The 25,674-nt window shown below is 34.0% G+C and overlaps 3 protein-coding genes and 1 long non-coding RNA gene across 4 annotated transcripts; 1 reads left to right on the forward strand and 3 right to left on the reverse strand.

Moving 5' to 3' along the window:
- Positions 1 to 6,469: 6,469 nt before the first annotated feature.
- LOC145096202 (uncharacterized) lies at positions 6,470 to 7,646 on the reverse strand. Its single transcript, XR_013703749.1, has 2 exons — positions 7,001 to 7,646; positions 6,470 to 6,928 (listed from the first exon to the last, which is right to left on the reverse strand). It is a non-coding gene; the product is annotated as an uncharacterized LOC145096202 (long non-coding RNA).
- Positions 7,647 to 14,359: 6,713 nt separating this feature from the next.
- PSF2 lies at positions 14,360 to 16,364 on the reverse strand. Its single transcript, XM_079017188.1, has 8 exons — positions 16,115 to 16,364; positions 15,953 to 16,027; positions 15,714 to 15,828; positions 15,175 to 15,274; positions 15,038 to 15,068; positions 14,846 to 14,938; positions 14,602 to 14,754; positions 14,360 to 14,507 (listed from the first exon to the last, which is right to left on the reverse strand). The coding sequence occupies exons 1-8, from the start codon at positions 16,160 to 16,162 to the stop codon at positions 14,490 to 14,492; spliced, it is 633 nt and encodes a 210-aa protein (XP_078873314.1). The 5' UTR covers positions 16,163 to 16,364; the 3' UTR covers positions 14,360 to 14,489.
- A 693-nt stretch (positions 16,365 to 17,057) lies between these two features.
- Positions 17,058 to 19,118, forward strand: LOC145096207 (integrator complex subunit-like protein). The gene is made up of 6 exons (XM_079033970.1): positions 17,058 to 17,311; positions 17,524 to 17,751; positions 18,066 to 18,189; positions 18,295 to 18,368; positions 18,474 to 18,631; positions 18,789 to 19,118. The coding sequence occupies exons 1-6, from the start codon at positions 17,223 to 17,225 to the stop codon at positions 18,980 to 18,982; spliced, it is 867 nt and encodes a 288-aa protein (XP_078890096.1). The 5' UTR covers positions 17,058 to 17,222; the 3' UTR covers positions 18,983 to 19,118.
- Positions 19,119 to 19,282: 164 nt separating this feature from the next.
- LOC145096212 (Ribosomal protein L2 family) lies at positions 19,283 to 21,405 on the reverse strand. The gene is made up of 4 exons (XM_079033975.1): positions 21,227 to 21,405; positions 20,637 to 20,683; positions 20,097 to 20,205; positions 19,283 to 19,987 (listed from the first exon to the last, which is right to left on the reverse strand). Exons 3-4 carry the CDS (start codon positions 20,191 to 20,193, stop codon positions 19,473 to 19,475), a joined length of 612 nt encoding a protein of 203 aa, XP_078890101.1. The 5' UTR covers positions 20,194 to 20,205; positions 20,637 to 20,683; positions 21,227 to 21,405; the 3' UTR covers positions 19,283 to 19,472.
- Between the last annotated feature and the right edge of the window lie 4,269 nt (positions 21,406 to 25,674).

Below are 25,674 nucleotides of genomic sequence, written 5' to 3' on the forward strand. Positions count from 1 at the left end.
TTCAAATGTTTTTCATAAACACTTTATGTGTTTAAAACTCCTTATTACACTATACCTTTTACTCTGTATGTTTCATTTCAAACTTATTTACAATTGTGTTTCAAACAAATGTTTCTTTATACTAAACTGTTTTATCAAACCCATGCCTTCAAACCGTTTTATAGATTGACATCAAGTCGATCTTTTCTAAGATAATAATTATGTTCAAAGGTTTTACAAAACTTATTTTATGCTTTTATATTATAAATTGCATGCCTATATATGTATAGTTATATAAGAAATGTTGAAAGGACTTTAGGAAGGCTATCCACCCTATTTCCTTTTCGTGCTTGAGATGTGGTCTGGTGGGATATCGGGTACCCGTCCGAAGGTCATTTAAATATTAGTTATATATCATGTGTACATATATAGTCATAAAGGTCCTTCCAGTTCAGCCAATGCCCTTGGGTAGCAAGGGTATACATCCATGCTCATACGTACCAGTTAATTAAATTACTAGTAAGCTACCATATGGGTAGTTTAGGAAGATACTATAACTATTTCTAGAACGCGATATCATACAATGAGTCAGTTCATTCATGAGTCAATACTTGCTAGATAGAGAGAACATACATTACAGCTAGTACACACAGTACACTATTATACATGCTAGATAGAGAGAGGACATAAATTACAGCTAGCACACGCAGAACATTACAGTACATTACTATACAATTTCATGAGTACATTTACTTAGATACGTTTACATAGAGACCCTGTTATAAGCATGCCTATATATGTATAGTTATATAAGCAATGTTTAAAGGACTTAGGAAGGCTATCCACCCTATTTCCTTTCCGCGCTTAAGATGTGGTCTGGTGGGATATCGGGTACCCGTCCAAAGGTCGTTTAAACATTAATTATATATCATGTGTACATATATGGACATAATATTTCCTTTCAGTCAGTTCAGTACCTTTGGGTAGCAAAGGCATACGTTCATATACTTTTACATGATTACGCTTAGATAAGTACATATACATGAATACGTTAACAAAATTGTGATCCACTGTATCGGAGCAAGACTTCAATGCCATGGCCCGAGTTGTAGCCAGAGTCTCTTGGAGGGAGAGTGTGAGTTTGCATATAGATCTATACTGGATTAACTATCCTACACCTTGCTGCTATCTACAGCCGGACCTGCAGGTCTGCGGGTGCCAAACGTCATACCTTTTTACGACCTACATTTGTCGTTGTTACCTAGTCGATAGTATGGTACAATTAATCACATGATACCTTAATATAAATCCGGTTTAAGGTAGTTAGTACAAGAGTAGTTCCTATAATACAACACTACAGTACTATATTAATTTCCCCTTTACATATATTTAGTGATCATTTGACTTAAACATTAAATGTACAAACTATATTTTGTTAATGATAGTTACGCTTGGGAAAATTACACACTTTTACAAGAAACGAACATTTAGAACAGTTAAGTCTTGGTAGAAGACTATATTTAGAACAGTTAGGTCTTGGTAGAAGACACCCTTATATAATAGTAGGAATCATACGGATTTCTAGGGTTTTTCAAATGTTACAGTTGTTTTACAAACATTTTTATACTTACAATTCATATACATTTTTATACTTATAGTTCATATATATTTTCAATACTTACAGTTCATATACAAACAATTTCTTACATATAAATTAAGACACTAAAATACTTATGATCTCACCAGCTTTAAAGCTGATACTCGCTTTCAAAATACTTGTATCCTTAGGTCATCAATAGACAAGTACCGATGCAAGGTTTAGAGAAAATGGAGCTCGTTCAAGACTCATCTTTCATTCTAATTATACTTTAGTGTTTATCATAATTTGTCAGAACACTTGTATTAAAATTATATTATTAATGCAATGGATGATGTTGTTGCTTGTTTACTACTTTTCATTGTTGTGATACTATACATGACGTCCTCCGGCTCAGAACGTTTCCGCCGTTCTTGGTTTTGGGGTGTGAAAAAAGAAGAGCTAAGTCGACCGACGTCAATCAGAGTTGGAGTTCCAAGTCGGTGATATCGTACTACTGATGGTATCACCCTGTAAGGGTGTGATACGCTTCAGGAAGAGGAGAAATTAGGTACCTAGTATATTGGACCTTTCCGTGTGATTGTCAGGCTAGGCAGGTTGGCTTACTGGTTGGATTTTCAGAGTGAACTCCGTCAGATCCACAACACTTCCCATATTTCGTAGTTGCAGATGTGCGTATTTTCCTTTTGGATGATATTCACGTCGATGAGGGCCTGAAAGTATATTGAAAGGATGGTAGCGGTAGTGGAGAGAAAGATGAAGGTCCTACACAACAAGGAGATACCTTTGGTAAATGTTCAGTGGCCATATCGGAGAGGCTCCGAGTAGACCTGGGAGCCGGAAGCGGAGATGCGGGAGCATTATCCTGAGTTATTTGCAGCATAAGAATTCAAGTACGAAGTCTAGTTCAAGTGGGGGAGAATTGTAACACCCGTTCCGAGAAAGTTTATTTCTAACCCTAAACTTTTTAAGTTTGCATTTCTAGTCCGTTCTTCGTGCGTACTCGGGTTGTACGCATGGCGTACTCATGCATGAGGAACACAGGTTCGCATGCATATGTTGGGTGTACTCAACATGTATGCGACGTGTATGATATTCAGACCAAAACCCTAATTTTGAGGGTTTACACCCTATATAATCCCCATTATGTCCCCAAAACCTTCACCCTCATCAACCTCCACTTAAAAATTGTCCCTCTAGCTAACCCTAATTGTAGAGAGTGCACCTTGAGCTCATTTGTGTGTTTTGGTGCTATCTTGTAGAAGAAGAAAGTGGTGGAAGGAAATTAGAGCTTGGAAGAAGTTTGGATCTGGGATTCTCACCGTGCTAGAAACCTTCATGAGGTAAAAACTTCCTAGCTTGATCATCTTTTCTTATAGATCTAGTTATTCATTCATTTAGGGAATTTTTGGTCCCAATCTTGGTGATTCTTGAGCATGACATGCTCTTAACCAAATACGTCGTCCTTTCAGACCCAATGAGGGGTCTTAAGTAATAAAAATGAGATATTGATGCTTAGTTCTTTCCCATGCATGCTCTAGAATGTCTTTAGGTATTAAGTGTTGGATTAATGTCTAAGTCCATAACTATAATTGGTATGTACTTAACCTGATTTGGCATGGTCCATTTGGGTTGCATGGCATCGGAACAATTGGATAGACAAAATGAGAAAAAGGATACTAGTGATTTATATTAATATATTATAAGTTCTAATATATTAATATGAAATCATATTATTTAATTAGTATTGATCAAGAATTAATTTAGTGATCAAAAGGAACTAATTAAATATGGACTCTTATATATATATATATATATATATATATATATATATATATATATATATGTGTGTGTGTGTGTGTGTGTGGTGGGCTAAGTTCATTTAGGTTGGGCTAAGCTTTCATGGATAGTCCATGGAGTGTTTAACCCATGGATCCTATCGAAATGAAAGGTCATGGGTATTAGGGTTTACATGAATGTAACCCTAATCCTCTACACTATATAAAGAGGTCTCTAGTTCATGAAATGTGCACTAGAGTGTGTACACAAGGGTGCTAGGCACTAGTGTATAGTACACAAGAGGGAAAAACCAATTTTGGTGTAAGTATCCTAATTCTCAAGTTATTCCAAGGGTTCTTGGTGTTGTGTGAACCATTTGAGGTGCAACACTTGAGGCACTAGGCTCTTAAAGGTTCAAGACTTCAAGCTTCATCAAAAGGTATGTCATTCTACTAGATTCTTGTAGTATAGTTGCTTCTTATTATGCTAGTTTTGATGAAACCTTGGAATATTGAATATTTGCATGTATAATAGAGAAAACATAGATCCAAGGTTTATAGGGTTGCGTGTACACCATAGGAGTGTTAGAATGCTCAAAACCCATCATTAAGAAGTTAGGATTATTGGTGTTAAGCACTTAATGGACATTCAAAGTCATACTGTTGGAAACGTTATGACTCTCAGTGGTAATTTTGCCTTGGATCAATAATTGGAATGTGAGAGCTTAACGCATTAAGCTCTTATTATGGAAAAAGGGACCTCGGTGCATACACCATGCGTAGTTCAACATACACCGTACGTATGGGGTCAACGACCCGATCCCGGTAAATGCTCATGTATGCCTAACATACAAGCTGAGTATGCCCCGCATACTCAAAAGAGTTGACTGAGTTGACTCGTTGACTTTGACTTTTGACCATAGTTTTAACCAAGCTAAACCTAGGAGTATTTTGGGTATTTTGAGTTGTTAATTAAGATTAGGTCCTTGATATTAGTTAGGTGATCGTTGAGCCGATTTTTGGAGCAGAGATTTAGTCAGCTTACATTCAGTTGAGAAGTGAGTTTTCCTCCCTGTACCCATGGGTCGAAGGCACCAATGTCGACCCACTTTATTATTTATCCTAGTTAGGATAGTGTTATGCTAGTCTATGGCTGTTTAGTATATCCATATGTTTATTTGTATTTGATGGCTCTATGTTTAAGTTTATATGTTACATATATCGACATGTTGTGTTTGGGTTGAGGCGGTCCTGCTTTGTGTTGTAGACATAGACACCGGGGGACGATCGGATAAGCTGTAGGCTCTGCGAGGCGGTCCAGTCAGGCCGGCGGTCGGTAGAGCGTTCCAGATAGGATGTTGGCCCTGCGAGGCGGTCTAGTTATGTGAAACGCTCGTAGAGTGGTCCAAATAGGTTGTAGGCCCTACGAGGCAGTTCAGTCAGGCTGGCTACTCATATTTCTATGCTTGTTTGTTATGTTGTGTGTTGGTACTTTGGGGGAAATGACTAAGTCTTGTTTACAGGTTTAGTTTATTGTTTCAGGTACTTCTGAGGATCGTGGGAAAGCAAAAGCCTGATCGTGCACGTCTTCGTATTTTCATATGATTGGTTCATTTGGAACACTCTGATATTATGTTACTTTTGAAACAATGAGTATTTTTGTAAACAATGGTGGTTCATGGTTGGTTTCAAAAAGATTTAAATTCCTTTGATTCTTAGAGTGTTATAGATGTGATCATCACATTTTGATGGCACTAAATGAGCTAAGAGAAAGAAGGAAGCTTGAGTAAGGTGAGCTAAATCTAATCATGAGAAATGGACTTTGGTCACATAGTTCGTAGATTAGAATTTGGAGCTACTACTAAGGAGTTAGGATAATTCAATAGATTGCTATTCTCTTAGGAGATGCCTAGAAACATAGTTTTTCATCTTATGTGTTTTAAGGACAAGTACCAATTTGTTGTTTATTTTCAATAAAAATGAAATTTTGGTTTATCTGGTTTCCTTATTTTATATTTCCTTGCAATGACATTTATTAAAGTGTTGGTTACTGTGACATCCCCAAATTTAGGTCAAAGACTGTGAATAATCAAGTTCAAAGTAATTCTCTTTGTCATTTGACTCGTTGAGTTTTAGTGCATATTTTGTACAATAAATGAGTTCATTTCAACTTATGTAAGATATCAGATGGTTTCTTACTTCCAAATGTGTAAACTGACAAACTAATCAAATAACTTAAATTGCAATCCAAGTAATGCATCTGAAAAACTGAAATTTTGTATTAGGCAGTAGTGAGCAATGCAAACATTCTAGTCTCGTAGTACATGTTTCCGAAAATATAAAAAATGTCCAAAACGGAGGACGTATGCAAAAGAAACGACTGTTGGAAGAATCCAAACTAGCATAATACTGTTTTTTCTTAAAACTGCTAAAATCATTTCCATTCGTTGAGGACTTGCACACCTCAGTTGGAAATTCCAAGAATGCTTTTGGACTCAGGTCATAGTCTAATATTTATTTTTATAATCGAAATATTTTTAATAAAAATATTTGCAAAAGTCAAAAAATCGGACATTTCGGGTCCAATTAAACGCGAATATTAAACACGATTTTCCGGAGTTCTACATTTCGAAAAATTAATTCGTCTGAGTTTTTGGAATCCTTGTAACCGAGACCATTATTCTTCATTTTCAGAAAAAATTAGTTGATATCAAGATCGATGACACACAAATCGAGAAAGTCAGAAAATATTCATAAAAATACGAAAGAATTTTTTAGTAAATGGTTTGAGACCTATATATGTTTGTATACATAACCTATTCAAGAAATCCCAAATAATAATAGTCAATTATGTAATCACAATGTATATAGGTTATGTAATTAAAATTATATAACAACACTAAATATATACATATTTATATATAAGTCATATATCATTTCAAATACTAATTACTAGCATATATGACAATTTTGACACTTATTATATCTCCAATTCATCGTATATCTAACAAACTTACATAATAAACTTTTAATATGACAGTGTATAAATATTGTGTATGGATTATTGGATTATTGCCTTAAAATGTCTCAAACAAATACACACATACATACAATATTATTAAACCTAAAAGTGTATATTAAATTTATTAAAAATATACTTCATAACATCAATACACACAAGTTACATAGATATTGAACCAATATCATTTCTCAATAATACATTCACACAAATACATAAATAATTAAATCAATACATTACACAAATATATGAATACTTAAACAAAATCACTTCTTGCAAGTCTACACAAAACATTGCTTGCAATTCTCCTTAGTTGGCTGACAAATTGAAGATTTCTTGCACTCCTTCAATCAAGACAACACTCAAACAATGTACAATGATAAAAATCAACACCCAAACACCTCCAATTTTCTTTTTCTGCCTGCTTCTTCGTTATCAGCCAAGAACAAACATCACACACAAAATAAAAAGTTGTTTCTTCTCTTCTTCTCCTTCGATTGCTGCCAAGAACAATCAAGAGGTCAACAGCCTCTACATCTTCCCTATATCTTTTTCCTGACAAAAAAAAAATAATAAATAAAATCGAACCACCTTTTTAATATATTTTTTCTGCCTATTTCATCATACTTCGAATTGGCTGCCAAATCACTAAGAAGAGGGTGCAAGGAGATTACTGGAGACCCTTTTCCTTCCTTCCTATCGACCCTCGCTGCCAAACCACCCTCACCGGAGCTGCTGTCGCTGATCGTTTCTCCCATCGCACCCCACACCTTCTCCGGTCAAGCAAAACCCACCGAAACCCCACCTGCGACGATGTCGCTGCTTATCGGACCTCTTCTGGCCTCACCCCTCGCGGTCTCTCTCTCTATCTCTCTCTCTATCTCTCTCTCTCTCTCTCTCTCTCTCTTCTGTTCCTATCGAACAACGACCTCCGAAGGTCTCGTCTTCGCTGATGTTGCTGCTCGCGACGCCTCCCCGGACCAATCCTCCTACTCCCTTCGCACCTCACAGTTGGACGAGAATCAGCGAAATCCCGCTGCTTCGTCCCTTCGTTTCTTCGGCCGTGTTGACCCCGGAGACGCCTCCTGCTCGCGACCGATCGACCAAAGCGTCGGATTAGCCGTCTGCGTTGAGCTCCTTCCTACCGCCTTCGTTCATCTGCCGACGCGTTCTATCTGCTTTCGTTCGTTCCTTGATCCCTCAAAACAGAAGACGGGACATAGGGGGTGTTTGGGGTATTTTTCAGAGGGAAAAGAACTTTTGGGAAAATTCCAAAAAGTCTGGTTTTTTGACTTTTTCCAAAAAGTTAGTTTTCTTTCTAAAAAAATCAAAAGGAGTTTTTACTAAACATTTTTTCTCTTTATTTTTTTTTCCAAAAGTCCCTTTGCCCTCTAAAAGACATCCCAAACACTTCCATAAAAAGCCCTAATTGCTATTAAGCTTTATGAAATGACCAGAGTACCCCTTTATTAAAGCATTTATTGGAAATCAGTCCCAAACCCCCAAACATTGAATCCATTTTTCAAAATAGCCCCTCCTTTGTTATTTTTAACAGAATAAATCCCAATCTTCAAACTTTTAATAAAAATAAGGTTTCCAACCCCTTCATTGGAAATTCTTAACCAAATCAGCCCAAATTTTCAAAAATTAATTCCATTTGAACCATCTCAGTCCCTTTCTTAATTTATTTTAACCAAATCAGTTCTACCTTTGTTAATTAAATTACCAAACAGCACCTATAGTTTAGTGAAGTTACAAAACAATCCCTATAGTGTAAATTCGTTTAAAAGCGGTCTTGAAAGCACTTCAAAGTTCAAGAATCGTGGATTTGCGGTTTCTCACGTCAAGCACTTCAAACTTCAAAGCACTAGAAAGCATATTAACGCTTATGATGCACCATATGTTAATTTTTACTATTTTCATGGTTAGTTTTTATAGTTTGTTATGATTAATTTCTAGGAATCGTTTGTTATTTCTTATATTGGTTAATTTATTTACCGTCTAATTATAAAATATTAAAATATTGGGTTGACAAACTGGGAAGGGATAGGTTCTGAAATCTAATGAACCGATATAACAAATTGGTTCCTAATTCTACATATTAAAAATAACATCCTACTTTTACAAAAACTTAAAATACAATTCTACTTTTAGCAATCATGTTTTATGCACACTTTTATTTAAAGACATCTCAATTTGTTCTAACTTATATTCAACACTTTTTCTCATAAAGTTTCATTGATCTGAATATACTTCCAAAAAAATCATTATAAACAATTCACAAATTGAGACGTACATACAAATCTCATCATGTAATGACTGTAGAATTTTATATTTTTTTTGAAACCCAACACGATTTGTGTGACATGTTTCTCATTTTTATTTTAACAAGTTTAGTGAGACTATAGTTTGGTATTAGATTTTTCGTTTCAATTCCATTTAAGTACATCTTAATCTTAAATTATAATTTTGCTTTTTTTTTCTTAAGTCATTATCCTTGGGATTTAATAGATTACAAGATGGCTATAAAGAATCTTGGACCAAAATTGTCTACTAAGCTCAAACAGGAAGATCTTGATAAACCTGAAAAAGAATTAAATTCATAATCGGACTCTAAGAGAAGGAATATGATTATGTTTTTGCAATATTAGGGTTCTGATTTAGATTACCTCAATGTTTCTTCCTGAAATATTTTTGAGTTTTTTCTGAGTTAAGTGCAAGATCTAAACAAAGTATGCTGCTATTTTTTGAGTTAAATGCAAGAAATGTTCAAATTGTGTTGCTTTTTTGGAAAAGAGTAATCCCCATATAATTAGTTGTTTTGTGAAAGTTTAGCATGGATTCTACTACATACACATGTTGATACAAATGCCAGGGGTATCTGTGACATCCCCATTTTCACGGCCAGAAAAGACCGATTTTGTTTATGCTTTATAAAAATCCGAGTACCTCTTTTAATAAAAATGGTGCGGAATTTGTTCCCAGTAAAACATGATAAATATGTTATCAAAGCATTTCCGAAGAAAAGTATTTTTATTCATTTTAAAACATTTGGGATGTCATCGTCAATATAGAAACATAAGCATAAACAGAACTTATATTCAGTATCACTAGTGATCTACATCTCTTTAATCTCTTAGTGTAATGTAACTTCATATCAACACCTGTGATATAAATAAACTGAGTGGCTCAGGTTGGGAAACTTGGTGAGTACATAGGGTTTTAACCCCACAATAATATAATTATTATGTTTAAACATCAAACAATCAACCCAATTACCCATCCTCATTATCTTCTTTACTCTTAAGGATCTACCCTAAGAGTCATTTATCCTCTATTTGTTCATTTCGAAGTCCCTTGCTTCCAGGGTTTATAGACAGGCACTAATTCCATAGCTGCCAATGCACTATATCCATAGTTGCTAAAGTTCATTCATCAGGTACTAAATCCATAGCTACCGGTGTAGGTACTAAGTCCATAGCTACCAATGTTTATCTAACATGCACTAAGTCCATAGCTACCAACACCTAACCGGTACTAAGTCCATAGCTACCCGTGTTTGTCCAATAGGCACTAAGTCCATAGTTGCCGATGTTATTTATTAGGCACTAAGCCTATAACTGCCAATGTTTACTCACATCATCTTTTATCTCTCATTATTCATCTACCCATTTCATACCTAACATATTTGTAGATATAAAATACATATACAGTTTAAATCATTTTAAAACATGTATAAAATCATTCATTCAGCATAGACAACAAGTATTCAGATAATATGCACACATAGCACATAATTTATATAAAATACTTTATATTTATGTGTAAGATGAAAGTAACTATGCACTCACCTGAGAAGGTGGTGACTCGGCACTCGGACAACACTTCGTTACTCTTAACACAATTTTCCTCGGACAAAACCTAGTATCATTACCACTAGAGTTTAGTCTAATATTCATCGAGACTAATTAATAGTCTAACTATTATTACTATTATATAAGCGTTAAACGATACTTATATAACCCATAATAATAGCCCAAGTACTTATCATAAGGTCCTAATAACATTACTATATTGAAACATAAGTTATACTAAAGATAGGGTAGGAGTAGCTCACTTACAGCAGGTTTTCTCGAAAATGTGCTAGGGAGGTTCCCTAAGCTTTTTGGGGGGTTTGGGGCTTTAGAGAGAGAAACTAGAGAGAGAAAGAAGGGTTTGAAGGTGTGAGGAAGTTGGAATGCCCGACACCTCTATTTATAGTGAAAATATATGATGGAATCGCCGAGTTGGTGCATGTGGCAGCCTTTTGGTGGTGCCACGTGTCCAATTCTGGTGGTGTCACGTCACCCAATATCGCGTATCAACCTTCAAACTTAGAAAAATCATAACTCTCGCATACGAGCTCCGTTTTCGATGTTCTTTTTTTCAACGTGTAGGTAAAATCAAGATCTACAACTTTCATTTAGACTTCGTCGGCTAATTCTCAACTGATCTCAAATTTAACAGTAGGAGGCGTTTAGACTGTTAAATGACCGCGAAGAATTCGTAACTCCTTCATATGGACTCCGTTTTCGTCTGTCTTTTTACCGTTGAGTTCCTATTAATGAGATCTTCAACTCTCATTTAGGTCACGTAAGCCAAAAACTGCTCGAACTAAAATTCGAGTTTCGGGTCGTGCACTGCTAAGTCGAATCTTAGAAAAATCATAACTTCCTCATACGAAGTCAGATTTGGGCGTTCTTTTTATGGATGTTCTCGGTTTAACATATACTACAACTTTGGTTTAGATCACTAAGGCTAAAAAGTCCTCCATCATAAATTCACTATTTACGCCTCCCGGTGTCGTGTCGGTTTTGCCGTAAAACTTCGATGAGCCATAACTTCTTCGTTATAACTCAGATGTCGGCGTTCTTTATATGTACGGAACCCTTAAGACATATTATACAACATGGTTAAGATTATTTATTATAAATAATCTTTTGTCAAAAAGTCATTTTCGACCCCTATTATCTCTAAATTGACTAGCCCGGATCTACGGGCGTTACAGTATCCAAATGAAAGTAATCAACAATTACTGCTCATCTTGATTCCTGAATCTGGTTATGTGTATTGTATGTTTATATATTCCACATAAAATTAATTCCATGCTACTTCAAGTAGAATGTCAGAACAAAATTTTACTTTAGCATTTTGTGGAACTTATTGGTTTTCAGAAGCGACGACAAGTTCTTAACTTTTATGATTTTGTGGAACTTAATGGTTTTTCATATATTGTGATGTTTATACGGAACTTATTGGAAATATGGAATAGTATTTATAACAACCTACTACTTGCAGTGATCTACAAAAATATAGCAATTTACTTATTTATCTATAACTGCAAAGTACTATCATTTTTCTAACATAAAATGCCAACATATTTATAATTTTTTAAACCCCAAAGCAAAGTATTTATATAACCTATATCAGTTTGTTATAATTCCATGCTACTTCAAGTAGAATGTCAGAACAAATTTTTACTTTAGCATTTTGTGGAACTTATTGGTTTTCAGAAGCGACGACAAGTTTTTAACTTTTATGATTTTGTTGAACTTAATGGTTTTTCATATATTGTGATGTTTATACGGAACTTATTCGAAATATGGAATAGTATTTATAACAACCTACTACATGAAGTGATCTACAAAAATATAGCAATTTACTTATTTATCTATAACTGCAAAGTACTATCATTTTTCTAACATAAAATGCCAACATATTTATAATTTTTTAAACCCCAAAGCAAAGTACTTATATAACCTATATCAGTTTGTTATAATCTATATAACCCCAAAGCAAATTACTTATATCAGTTTGTTATAATCTATATAACCTACTTCATATAACAAGTAAACTTTTAGTTATGTATAGTTTTTTAATTTGTTCAGATTCAATTATTAGATTCTAAACATACATCGGAGCAAATGTTAAACATAATTATGTACATATATTATAGATAGCTTAACGGAAAATCATATTTTTCTATATGCTGTGTTGTTTGAAATATGATATTTTGTAAAAGCGAACTATTTTTTGTTGGCCCCTATATAATTATATATGTCCGCTGCTTAATGAAAATAATATTTTTTATGTGTTACATGTAATTTTCAATATGACATGTTTTCTCAAATAAGTATAAAAAAAATTCTTAAAAAATTAATTTCTAAAAGGAAACATGTTAAATATGACATTGTGTTTTAACATTACACAATTGCAAAAATCTAACTAAAGTCAATAAGCTTCCCTAAGTAATTTGGTTTTACGATATTTGGTTCTTGAATTAGATTTTGGAAAGAATTTACTAATTCGAAAGAAAATGACTTGTCGAACGAAAAACAAATATGGACCAATCATTTAATTGAAATTTCCCTAATTATATAAAAATTAATCAATTAATCAACTTCCAAAAAAATAACTTCTAATAAATTATATGATTTAGGTCAATGTTATGAACTATCATTGTTGGGTTTTACATCAATTATAGCCTTATACTTACATTTTTTTCCATACAACAAAATTATGTTGCTTGTTTCTTTCCGTTTAAATCCAAAAAAAAAAAACCAACAACTTAAGTGAAAATGAAAATTAACAAATAATTCAACTAAAAAGACAACTTATGTGACAAGAAAGGTCGTCCAACTAATAAAACAAAAAATGTTGTCTTCAAATAGGTCCTTAAACGATTATAGATATGCATGCATTTCATTGTATTTTTAGACATTTCAATATATAATCATTAATGCGAACTCTCTTTATGTTCCTTTATCATTTTTTATTTATTTATTATGTCAACTTTTTATAATTTTATATATAACTTTTTTATACGTTCTCCATCATTTTATACGGATTATAATCTAATTTAGTATTAAGTGTAGATTTATTATCGTTTTGCATTGTTATTAAAACTTTTAATTTAATAGAAACAGAAAATAAGTGAGTCAGCATTTTTAATTTGAAGCATTTTGATGTACATAGAATTGCATCAATTTATTAAACGTTTTCATGTTATTTTTTTGGTTACCAATATAACTTTACACCTAATAAATATACAACGGTCATATCAAATTATCACACAACATTGAATGTATATATCATGTCTCTCTCAATTTAATAGAAATAGTCTTTAATACACACATTGTATATAAGGCAAAGGCCATGCTCAACACGCTTAGTATTATGGGAGAATTTCATATATGCCCCTCTTAAACTTCAAAATATCATATTTGTCCGGTTTAATTTCTTAATATCATATTTACCCTTCATAAACCTTCAAAATATCATATTTGCCCAAAAAAAAATTATAATGTTTTTAATATTTTATAATCATTTTTTATACCTTCGAATTAGTATAATAATTAAGAAATTAAACAATATTATCCTTACGTCTATGATAATTGAATGTGAACTTCCAAATTGTTGGAATGTCGGCCTCTTGATAGATAAAAAGACTCATCTTCAACCATTTCTATGAAATGTATGTTTTCATTGTTTAGTTTCTGTTGTTGTTGATTATTATCATGTTGTAGATATTAGATATTAACATTAATGTTTTGATGTTTAAAAAGTACATATAAGATATTTTAATATTTAAGAAGGGCATATATGATATTTTGATGTTTAAAAAGGACATATATGATATTTTAAAATTATATGAAGGGTAAATATGATATTTAGAAATTTTATGAAGGGTAAATATGATATTTAAAAATTAAGTTGGATAAATATGATATTTTGATGTTTAAGGGCATATATGAAATTCTCCCATAATATTATCATGTATTATGTAAAAATATAAAGTTTAGATAAAGTCGTCAACTTGTCATTGTTGTTAACGTTTAAATATAAAAAAAATGTGTTGTTTGATGGTATTTGTTTTTACTATTTTTGTTTGTTGAAAGATTAGTAACAGAACAAAGTAATTGAAGTAGATTCTTTGTTTCAGCACAGTTAAGCAAGGGTAAAATAGTAATTTCACTCATATAAATAATTTCGAGATATATATGAAAATAGTCAAACATAAGTTAAGTTTCTCAATCCATAAATCCAAAAGGACTTTTCAAGATGCTGAAGAAGGTGTTTATCGTCTCAATTCACGCTGTAAAAAAAAAAAGGAGAATTTATTAGTTGAATAATTTAGAATTTATAAATATATGATTATTGATGATATTATTTAAAAATTAAAAAGTTACCCTCGGTCCACGATCAGCTGGTTGGGGTCGTCTGTGTTCGGGTCTATCTGATGATTCTTGGATCAAGTCCGGATTCCCGAGTTTGTAAAATGTCTCAAGCCCTCCAGTTACAAATGGTCTTATTACATTTACTTCCATTGCAGATAAATTCAACTACAAAATAATAATCATAATACCAAAAATTATAAATCATATATTAATTATATTATATGCAATTATCCATATTCAAATCTATAAAGTGTACCTTCATAGCATATGTTCGAGATGAGAGCTTCTCTAAACCAGTGCCAATTTTGTGAAACCTTACATCTTTTATGTCTTCAATTAGAGATCTTACCTATCAATTATCATCACATGTATGTTTAATAAAATAAATATAACATGAGGGATTTTTCAAGTTTTGATTTGAAATATTCTAATGTGTAGACTGACTGACCATATATACATCAGGAATGTCATCACGTGCACTGCAACATAAACAAAAAACCAAAAAAAAAAAAAAAAAACAGATTTTTTTTATCAGAAAGGATTTTGAAGTTGATAGATATGTGATTGTGACACGAGTTGACTCACTCATCAAAAAGAAGCCTTGAGATCTCTACATAATGAAATGGTAGTGCTTCAAAAGAACTTGCTGAGTCACGCTCTGCCTCCAACACTTGAGTCAACTTTTCTAGTTTGGAAGAAAGAATTATTGGTTACTGATTAGGAAAATATCAAAATACATCTATATAGATTTATCAAGGATAAAGAAAAAGGCGATTGGTAACATGAACATGTTCCAAAACCACCAATTTAACCAAAGATTTTGACATTGTAAGTCTGAGAAGTATAATTATTCTAAAATTCTACCACTTAATCACAGTAAATGTTCTGAAAACACACTTAGAAAAGTAGAGATATGAACAACATTCTAGGGTTGACATATGATGATAGAAAGAAAGTTCATTTGAAAGGTAATGAATTGGTGGTTGAAGAGTGCAGATACAATTTGGCGAAAATGAAGTTTAGAACCATTTGTGTAAATGGTTAACCCTAATTATACATCAGATAATTCAATAGATTGTTATGAATTTATATAACTGTTTAAGTTTCGTAGAGTGAAAACTTACCAACAGACATCCAATCTGGAGGTCGAATTGTGCACTTTCCTCGCTTCTTCAAAGCGACAGCTAACCAAATTGGAACTTGAGTAGCTATTTGGGGACGAAATGGTCCAAAATCACCCTGCCAATTATATCAAACAATCATTAATGTCAACAATACATCAAAAGTATATGAGTGCTCAATGTGCAACAACAAATTTTACTAGATAATATCATATGAGTATGAACAAGGGAAAGAAGAATACGCAGATCAAACTGAGGCGCTCCATTCTTAAGTTCGGAACAATCTCTATTGTTTCATCCTCCGCTAAAAATTCCAACTGAAAGATTCGATCCAAAACTTGTAAGTCGCTACAGATCAATGAAATTGACTAATAATCAACACTGTTTATAATGATATCAGTTACCTCAGCGGCTGAAAATGTTGAACCTCGAGGGTCGGATTGGCCGGACATGTCTTCCAGATAAACTTCAACAGATCTAGGGTTGTTTGCGGTGTAGATCCAGTGGATTTGCAAGACTCCGATGGGAACGATGAGATGTGGCAAAGGATTTGTGTCAATTTGGGCGCAGTGGCGGGAAAATTGGATTGTGTGGGAGTTTCAAGTCTGGTCTGTGTTCACACGAAAACTGAAGCTACAGCACACAGGTCCATCTGGGGACAACCGACAACATATCGACTTATCGAGACTAGAAAATAAGAACTCGGTTCTGGGCCGGAATACGTTGGGCCACGGCCCACTATATCGAGTTAAGGATTCACAAACTACAAATCAATTTTCTCTAGGTGAAAACATGTTTTGTTAGGTCTTTGAATAACTGTATTCGATGACCTTATAAATTATTTGTGTTGTTTGGTTTGATTAGGTTGTTTTATGATTGTAAAAAACATAATAAAATGACACAACATTTTTCCATCTTACAATGCAACCCGACTAACCCATCGTGTTAACTCGTAACCCCATTAATTCGAACTCGACTAACATGTATCTTAATAGGGTTGGGTTTCAAATAAGTTTTTGGCACATCAATAGTAAGACACAAATAAAATTATTTGTGTTGTTTGGTCTCCGGCCAAAATGATTTTTTCTAATAAGTTTTTGGCACATCAATAGTAAGACACAAATAAAATAATAATAATAATAATAAAACTCAAATGACTAAATATGTATAGGGAACCACCTTATAAGCTAAGATCTCTGACAAAACTATAAAACATTTTGCCTTTATCTTGAACTTTTTATAATTTCTAACAAAAATTATAAAACTTCTTGCCATTCTATTGATCTTGAACTTTTTATAATTTTACATGTTCAAAAAAAATATTTAATATCAAATAAAACAGGAGTTCACTCTAAAATCATTGAGAAGAGACAGACGTATCGAGACGTCGAGGCGCCCACGAGAAAATTCATCGTCTCCGAAGTAATCAAGTAAATCGAACCCGAGGCTGCCAAGCGTGGTTGTTTTCATTTGACTAAAGCCTGAGAGGGGATCAGAGAAAAGCTGTAAAAGATGAAGAAGAACAAAAATTTCCGAAAACGAAGTATAGCAGACGAAGAAGATGAACAAACTGGAGTTACAGAAGACGGCAATGAGATGCGGTGCGTTGTGTTCTTCCCTCTTTCTCTTTACGAGCTGGGTTTCTTCTCCAATTTCAGTTTTACTTTTGGGTTTTAGTGATTCAGGTGTTCTGCTAGGGTTTCTATATTTTCTGGGTATAAATTGAAGCTAATGATTCAAATCAACAAAGCTTATGAGTTCAATGTTCTAATTCATGGCTAACCTGTGGTCTAACAACGATTGATGAACACAGATTAGCTTTAGAAGAGATCAAATTTCTTCAGAAACTGAGGGAGAGGAAGTCAGGAGTCCCAGCGATTGTTAAAACAGGGCAGGCTGCTGCAGCTAGCGGCGTCAACAATGCTGGTGGGTTGGTTCCCAAAGGTGGTGATAAGGGTGAAGCCGAAGGAGAAAAAGACGACTTGGTTTTACAGGATACATTTGCTCAAGAAACTGCTGTAATGGATGAAGATCCACATATGTATGTACCCTTATCATCTCTCTTTATCAGCATTTTAACAGATTTATGTTGGTTTTCAACCTTTTTCAATTTGCATACAAGAGGCATTATGAACTATGAAGTAATCAATTAGATTGATACTGTCACTTGGGGTGGGTTTTACATATAAAAGAGTGTTGTTGTTAAGATTAATAATTGCAAGAATCTAGAGTACATCTTTGTTACTCTTCAATCTCCATAAATTGGGCATAATTGGGCTACATTTGATTTGTGTTATTTGAGCTAAAATTAGTAAAACTTGTGATATTATACTCTTACTTATGTTAATTACACAGGTTAAAATATGTTGAGCAAGAGTTAGCTAAGAAAAAAGGGAAAAACATAGATGAGGCAGATCAAGTTGAGAATGATATAAAACGAGCAGAGGATGAATTATACAAAATTCCAGAGCATCTTAAGGTAAGTAAAATTTGGTATTATGGTAATTTGTTATATAATTAAATTACTTGTGATATACATACTTAATTACTTATGTTAACAATCCCATCCCATGTGTTGACTTAGGTCAAACGAAGGAACTCAGAGGAAAGCTCTACTCAGTGGACCACTGGAATTGCTGAAATCCAGCTTCCCATCGAGTATGCCTCATCATCATCTTATTCTTTCTGTGTGTGTGTTTATAAATATAGAAAAGTGTTAGAAAAAATGTTTGTTATAGGGTTAAAATAAAAATAATGTTGCAGATTTAAGCTGAAAAATATAGAGGAAACAGAAGCTGCGAAAAAGCTTTTGCAGGAGAAGAGGCTAATGGGCCGGGCTAAAACGGACTCCACCATACCTTCAAGCTACAGTGCTGATTATTTCCAACGTGGCAAGGACTATGCTGAAAAACTTAGAAGAGGTATGTAATCTAATAAATAACTGTATCTATATGTGTATCTGATTTACATCTGACATGATGACTGACAGTGTGGGCCAGCTTAAGGGTTATGGGAAGAATATATATAACTTTTTATATGTTTTAATTTGTGTTAATTGAATTGATGGATGATTTGTAGACCATCCTGAGCTTTATAAGGACAAAGGAGGAGCAAATAACAATGGGGAGGCTAGAGCCGGTGATTCAGCCGCCGTGGTAGATGGAGGAGCAGGTGGAGGAGGTGGTGGTGGTGGTGGAAGACAGGCGGCAACGGATGAATTTATGCTTGAGAGGTTTAGAAAAAGAGAACGCCACCGTGGGACCAGGAGATGATTAATGGATGACAAAAAAACAAGTTTTTGGTGTCTTGTACTTTTTAAATCCTTGATACAAGTCTCCTGTCGTATTTGTACCTTTTATGATATTAGAAATTTTTTCACTTTAATTAATTTATTTATGTGGCTAATCACATCAATCTCTCCGTTTTTGAATGGAAAATGAAAATGAGTCATTTGTTTTGTCTAAAACCAAATTTGAATTAAATTTATACTAGTTGAAATAAGAATCCATTGAATTCATAAACATGTTAAGTACCCTTTTGCAATATATCTAACAGAACTAACCACAAAACAATGAAAGCTAAAATGAATTCAAATAAAGAAATTACACATGTTACAAAAAAAAAAAAGTTCTTGTTTAGATACCCTTTTATGTTTGATCTTTATTTTCATTTCTTAAAAAGAAAAAACCAAACCATGATCAAAACTCAAAACTCAAAAAAAAATTAACCTCCTAAAACATAACAAGCAATCAAAATTCAAAGCTACTTCCTCCTCTTAAGTGGGCCCGTTTTAAACCCACTCTTAGTGGGTTTCCCCCATGGGGTCTTGGAAACACCGCCTCTACAACCGCTACTCTTACTCTTCCCTTCACCACCACCATGCGGATGGTCCACCGGATTCATAGCAACACCTCGAACCACCGGCCGCCGCCCAAGCCAGCGGCTCTGCCCCGCCTTCCTGAGCTTCTTGGTTGCATGTTCGGGGTTGGACACCACCCCGATTGTGGCCCTACACCGGGAATCAATCAACTTTTCAACACCAGATGGGAGTCTGATTAAACAAAGCTTAGTGGCAGATGGTTCTTTCAAGATCTTTGCTGATGTGCCTGCAGCACGGACTAACTTTCCTCCTTGACCCGGGTTCATTTCAATGTTGTGGATTATGGTTCCAATCCGCATCATGGATATGGGCATACAGCTTCCAATTTGGGAACTTATGTCCAATGAGAACATTGGGTTGTTATTCATCATTTTGTCATGGGAATGTGTTCCTTGTGCTATAAGAAAGAAAAATACAAAAAAAGAGTCAAATAGGTTGTTTTTTAAGCGTGGGTCGGGTCGGGTTTTTTTTTTTTTTTTTGTCTATTTGACCCATTATAAACATACTTGAAGAAGAGCTAAAAGCGCGATGGATTGGATTTTGGAAGGCCAACTTCCCAAACAAATTTGAAGAAACAACACGGGCTCTGGATAACATTGCCATTTTAGTTGACACCTGTGCGAAGAGACAAATGAAAACATATAAGTATAAATAAAAAAAATTCCATCAAAATCACATTTTTTGCGAACTTTTTATAATAAGATCATTTATTTATTGTCATCAATATACAAAGACATGATAACAAAGCGTACGATAACTATATGCCAGTTGATTGTTTATGGCTATTGTATCTTGTAGTATTGGTGCGATTTCTTTTGTTAGTAATTAGGTATCACTTTCATTTTGCTTTATCTAACGCAACATAAAGAAATTATGAAAATGATTAAGAATATGGAATACAAATGTCAATCAAACATATTCATTAAGATCTGCCCTTAATTTAACCATATTCTCCTAATTTCAAACATTGATTAAAAAGGCATGCTTAGAAAACTAACAATTTTGACGTATATGACCAAATTAAGATTTTGTGTAGAAGAGATTACCTTGTTAATCCGTTGATATTAATGGCCTCAAACTCTCAATAAGGAACCTGCAAAAAATATTATAAGATTGTTTGATACGTGAGAGAAGAAGCAGCATTGATACGTGAAAGAAGTGGTTGAAAATAGGGTTTACCAGACTTTGAAAAGAGACTAAAAAAACTAAATCTTGAATGTGGAGACACTGGTGATTACATATATAGGGAATCCATGATTTACTTTTGAAAACTCCCTATAGTGGGATACACTACCCTGAAACCCAGCTTAACTAGACAACTACTACACAATACACAATCAAAAACATACAGTCATAGAATGCCTAGTGTGGCTCCGATTAAGGCTGAAGTCAGGGTTGATTGGCTTTAGTCTAAGTCTCAAGTCTGAACAGTAGACAATCAAAGACATACACAATCAAATGAAGTCACAACTGTGACTCCGATTAAGTTTCAGTCACGGAAAAACAAATAGCAATCAAGCTGATTATGGCTTCGATTTGGCGATTATGTCATGGAATGCCGAATGTGGGACTCGAACTCTCGATCCTGGAAGTAACCCCAAGACGAAAAACTGAAAAACTACGAGTAATAATAAACCTGAGATGGTGGGTGTCTGGGTGACGCCGGTGATGGTGTTCGGTGGGGAGTCGGCTGTCGCTATCGGAGTCGCTGTCGTGGATATCGTTTAGCGAGTTAGCGGATTGCGGAGGGCGGAGGGCGGAGCAGAAAATAGAGATTGCGCTCTACCGACTATCGGCAGTATACCCTAAGGTGAGTTCGGTCATACTCAATTTCTTGAGAAAACTGCAAAATAAGTCCTTGTGGTTTGTAGTTTTTTATGGCATAGGTCTAAAAAAAGAATGCTTTTGCAAAAATGATATTTATTTGAGGTTTTATAATGGATTTGACCTTTAGTTCTAACAATTGTTAACCAACCTCCGTTTTCTCACCAACATGCCACACACACGTAGGCTTGCACAAAAAAAACCGGTACAGGATCCGAACCGGTCACTGAACTGGTAAACCGGTTCATCATGAACCGGTCCACTAAGAACCGAACCGATTCAAGAAATGAACTGCCAGTTTGCATCCATTCGAGATTTTAGACATTGAAACTGGTTTAATAACCGTGAACCGGTTTAGAACCGGTAGTCAAACCGATCAAACTGGTTTAGATAGGTTCGAGTTTTTTCTATGACGGAACCGGTTTAAACCGAACCGGTTTAAGGTTGAACCGGTTTTACTATTCACGAATCGGAACCGAACCGGTTCGGTTTAAAAAAAACAGTTTGCTCACCCCTACAGACACAAGTGTCCTTTTAAAAGTCTATTGACCAAAATTACAATATAATCTTTTTATGAACAAGAACCATATTGTAATCTTTTTAAGACCATGAACAAAAATTACAGTACATTGTTATTTTAAGTTTAATAATTTTATATCAATATGTATATTATTTTTATGTGGTGTTGGTCATTTTCACCTTCCTTATACGATTTATTTCTAGTTGAGTAAATAATCTGTCATTAATATAGTTCGTACTTCATCATTTGTGTCCCCTTTGAGTTTGTTTTAGTAACTCAAATAATTATCAAGAATATGACTTCATATTTGATTGAGATTTGTTTTAGTAACTTAAATAATTATCAAGAAAATGACTTAGGATATTTGATTGAGATTGATGGACATAAAAAATTCATAAGATCTAATAATATTTTGTCTTTTTTTAACAGTTAGATTTAAAAAAAATTAAAAATAAAATAAAAATAAAATACACTAGCAAATAGCTAGAAGAAAAAACAATTACAAAGAGTCATTCATTAGGGAATTTTTCACCCATTGGAACCAAGAAATTTTACATCTACTATTCCTATCAGAAAAACCAACATGAATAATAATACTTTAAAAAATATGACTCTTGAGTATCTTGAACGTTTGAAACACGACATTGTTCTGATATTGTCGTAGCACCTATATAGCTGTGAAACAAATAACCTCTACCACTTTCTTCTTTTTCTTCTTTATTCTCAACGACTTGATCCAAACAAACAACTCCAACACATCATTAAACAACAGAAACGAAAGATCCAACCACTTAAGAACTTTACCCTAAAATATGAGTAGCTACTTCACACTTCACAAACACTAGTACATAGGACATAACATAGATATCAGTACCTCTTATCACCAAATTTTCTCTAGTCGGAATCCTATCACAAGGGACTCACTAAAGAAGCACATTAAGCTTTATAGGAACCGATCTACATCATCTAGTTTGGACAATATCTTCCAGCAAAATATTACTATCAATATGTTTTTCGGTGTTGCTAACTTCAAAACTCCCATTTGTGCCAATAACACGTTCCCATTTATCTAGATGATTAATAAAATTCACTTGATTCAATAAATCCGTAAGAGTTGCCAATTGAGAAGTTGTACTTTCACTTTCACGAAAAAGACCATGCCAATAAAAAGTCTACCTCCCACCAACCCACTTATCTGCAACACAACAATCCTTATTTAAATCCAAGACATAAATCCTAGGAAACCTAACCCATCAACGTATATTCCCTCAACCACATATCATTCCAAAACTTAGTAGAATCTCCATTACCAATACGTTTTTGAAGGAAAGAAAAGGGAATAACTTGCATATCATTCATTTTATGAAATAACTTAACCATAGAAGCCCACACTCCACCAGCTTTCTGTATAATATATTTTGAGCCCATCCCACCATGCACTCCATGAATACTTTGGATCACTTTCACCCAAGTCGCATCAGGTTCAATAAAAAAATGTCACTTCCATATTATGAGAAGAGCAATTCTAAAAGCTTTTAAACTATGAATACCCATCCCTCCTTTATCTTTATGGTTCATTTTCTCCCCAACGGGTAAGTCATGATAATGAAAAGGAACTGAGGAAACTATACACCCAGTACCCACAATCATAACCTCCACATGAGCATCAATAACACCAATACCATATAAATTAGACTTTTTTAAATTAAGTCTAATCCCCGAGAGCATATAAAATCATTTTAAAATCATAACCAAATTTGCACTGTTTTGATGATCCAACTCCCCCATAAACAAAACATCAGCTGCATAAAATAAATGAGATAGAGAAAAACCATCTTCTCCCACCTTAGCACCACGAAACAAATTAACCCTAGTTAATTGCATCCTTAATCACCAAGTGCCTTCCATAACAATAGTCAATAAGAAAGGGGATAACATATCAATTTGTCGAAGGCCTCTACATAAAGAAAATTCCTACATAGGGCTTCCATTAACAAGGATAGAAGCACGAGAAGAAATCAAACATGCATTAATCCAGCCAATCCACTTCTGATCAAAACCCATAAACTCCATAATCTGCAACAAATAACCCCAACATACCGAGTCGTAGGCTTTATCAAAATCAACCTTCATAATCATTACCTTTCTTTTTTTCTTTTTATACCAACTAGTAATCTCATTTACCATCAAAGTGTCGTCTAAGATTTGTTTACCTTTGACAAACACAGATTGTTCCGAACTAACAATATCATTGATAACTAACGCCAAACAATTAGCTAATAACTTGGCAATAATTTTATATTGAACTCCAATTAGACTAATCGACTTATAATCCTTAACAATGGTAGGATTACCAATTTTCAAGATCAAGGTACTAAAGGAGGAGTTACAACCATTCAAAATGATACCATGACACATGAATCAAAGAATTCATTTACAAAGTTATAGATGTCTTCTTTCAAGAGATCCCAAAACTTTTTGACAAACCGGAATGAAAAGTCACTAGGATGTAATATCCTGGGGCTCGATCACTGCCACATGACAAAATAGCATTTCAAACTTCATCCATAGTGAATCTCAAACTCATGAAGTCTCTCTAAGCCGAATCCATAACCTTGAGCAAGGAACTAGGATTAGATAAAGTAGCACCCGGAAAACCTTTGAATTTCTCTTTAAAAGAAAAAAAAAATGAATTTTAACTTAACTAGGATCACCCGTCAAAATACTGTCTACCATAATACCTAAGATAACAAGTTTCCTTTTCTTTTTCTTGATCATAGCATGGAAAAACTTAGAGTTCTCGTCGCCATCTACTCCTCCAATTTATTTTCATTTTATGAGTTGCATCCAAACCTTTAATCTTTTCGAGATCAACAAGTGGTTTAAGAACATCAATCATAGCCAAGTAGTCTCTCCATCTCTATTTCCACCGTTTAAAATCACATCGATGACATCAAGCTTACTCAAGAGCGCCCTCTTAGCCCCTCGGTTAGACAAACACACACCCTTATGCCATTCTTTCAATCTCAGTTTGACACCTTTAAATTTATTTTTAAAATAATAAACTTATTGGTTTGAACCCCATAATCCATATTCGATCAAGCATCAATCACAATATTATCAAACCCTTCGAGCAATAACCACTAATGAAACAACTTAAATGGGGTAGGACCGTAGGACTATAATCAATGTTATCATTTTTTAGAATAACCGGAATGTGATCAGACATTTTTAGAGCACAAACGATCAACTCTAGTATATTTTCTCATTCTCATCGGCTAATCCACTAGCTCCATATCAATAATAAAGTTATTAAAACCATTTGCCTTAGCTTGGCAAAAAAAAAAAACATGTCTCTCATTAGTATATTTTCTCATTCTCATCGGCAAATCCACTAGCTCCATATCAATAATAAAGTTATTAAAACCATTTGCCTCAGCTTGGCAAAAAAAAAAGCATGTCTCTCATTAGCATCCCTAACAGCACTAAAATCACCAAATATAATGTACTCTCCCACGTTTACTTCTCATAAAGTTCGAAATATAATCCCAATTTTTTTTATCACATCAGCATATTGTATATTAACAACAAAACATTTAGCCCTGAAACAATCACCTCCCCTAGAATAATCAAAACATTTTCCATAGACTAAACTCTTACACCTCGTTCCCGAGTTTAACAAAAGAAAAGAAAGTCACGAGAGAAAAGAAGAGAAAGGAAAGGAAAACAAAATTTTCTTT

The sequence above is a fragment of the Lactuca serriola genome, chromosome 1 (genome assembly GCF_051521515.1).
Source record: "Lactuca serriola cultivar US96UC23 chromosome 1, Lser_US96UC23_V15, whole genome shotgun sequence".
Taxonomy (NCBI): Eukaryota; Viridiplantae; Streptophyta; class Magnoliopsida; order Asterales; family Asteraceae; genus Lactuca; species Lactuca serriola.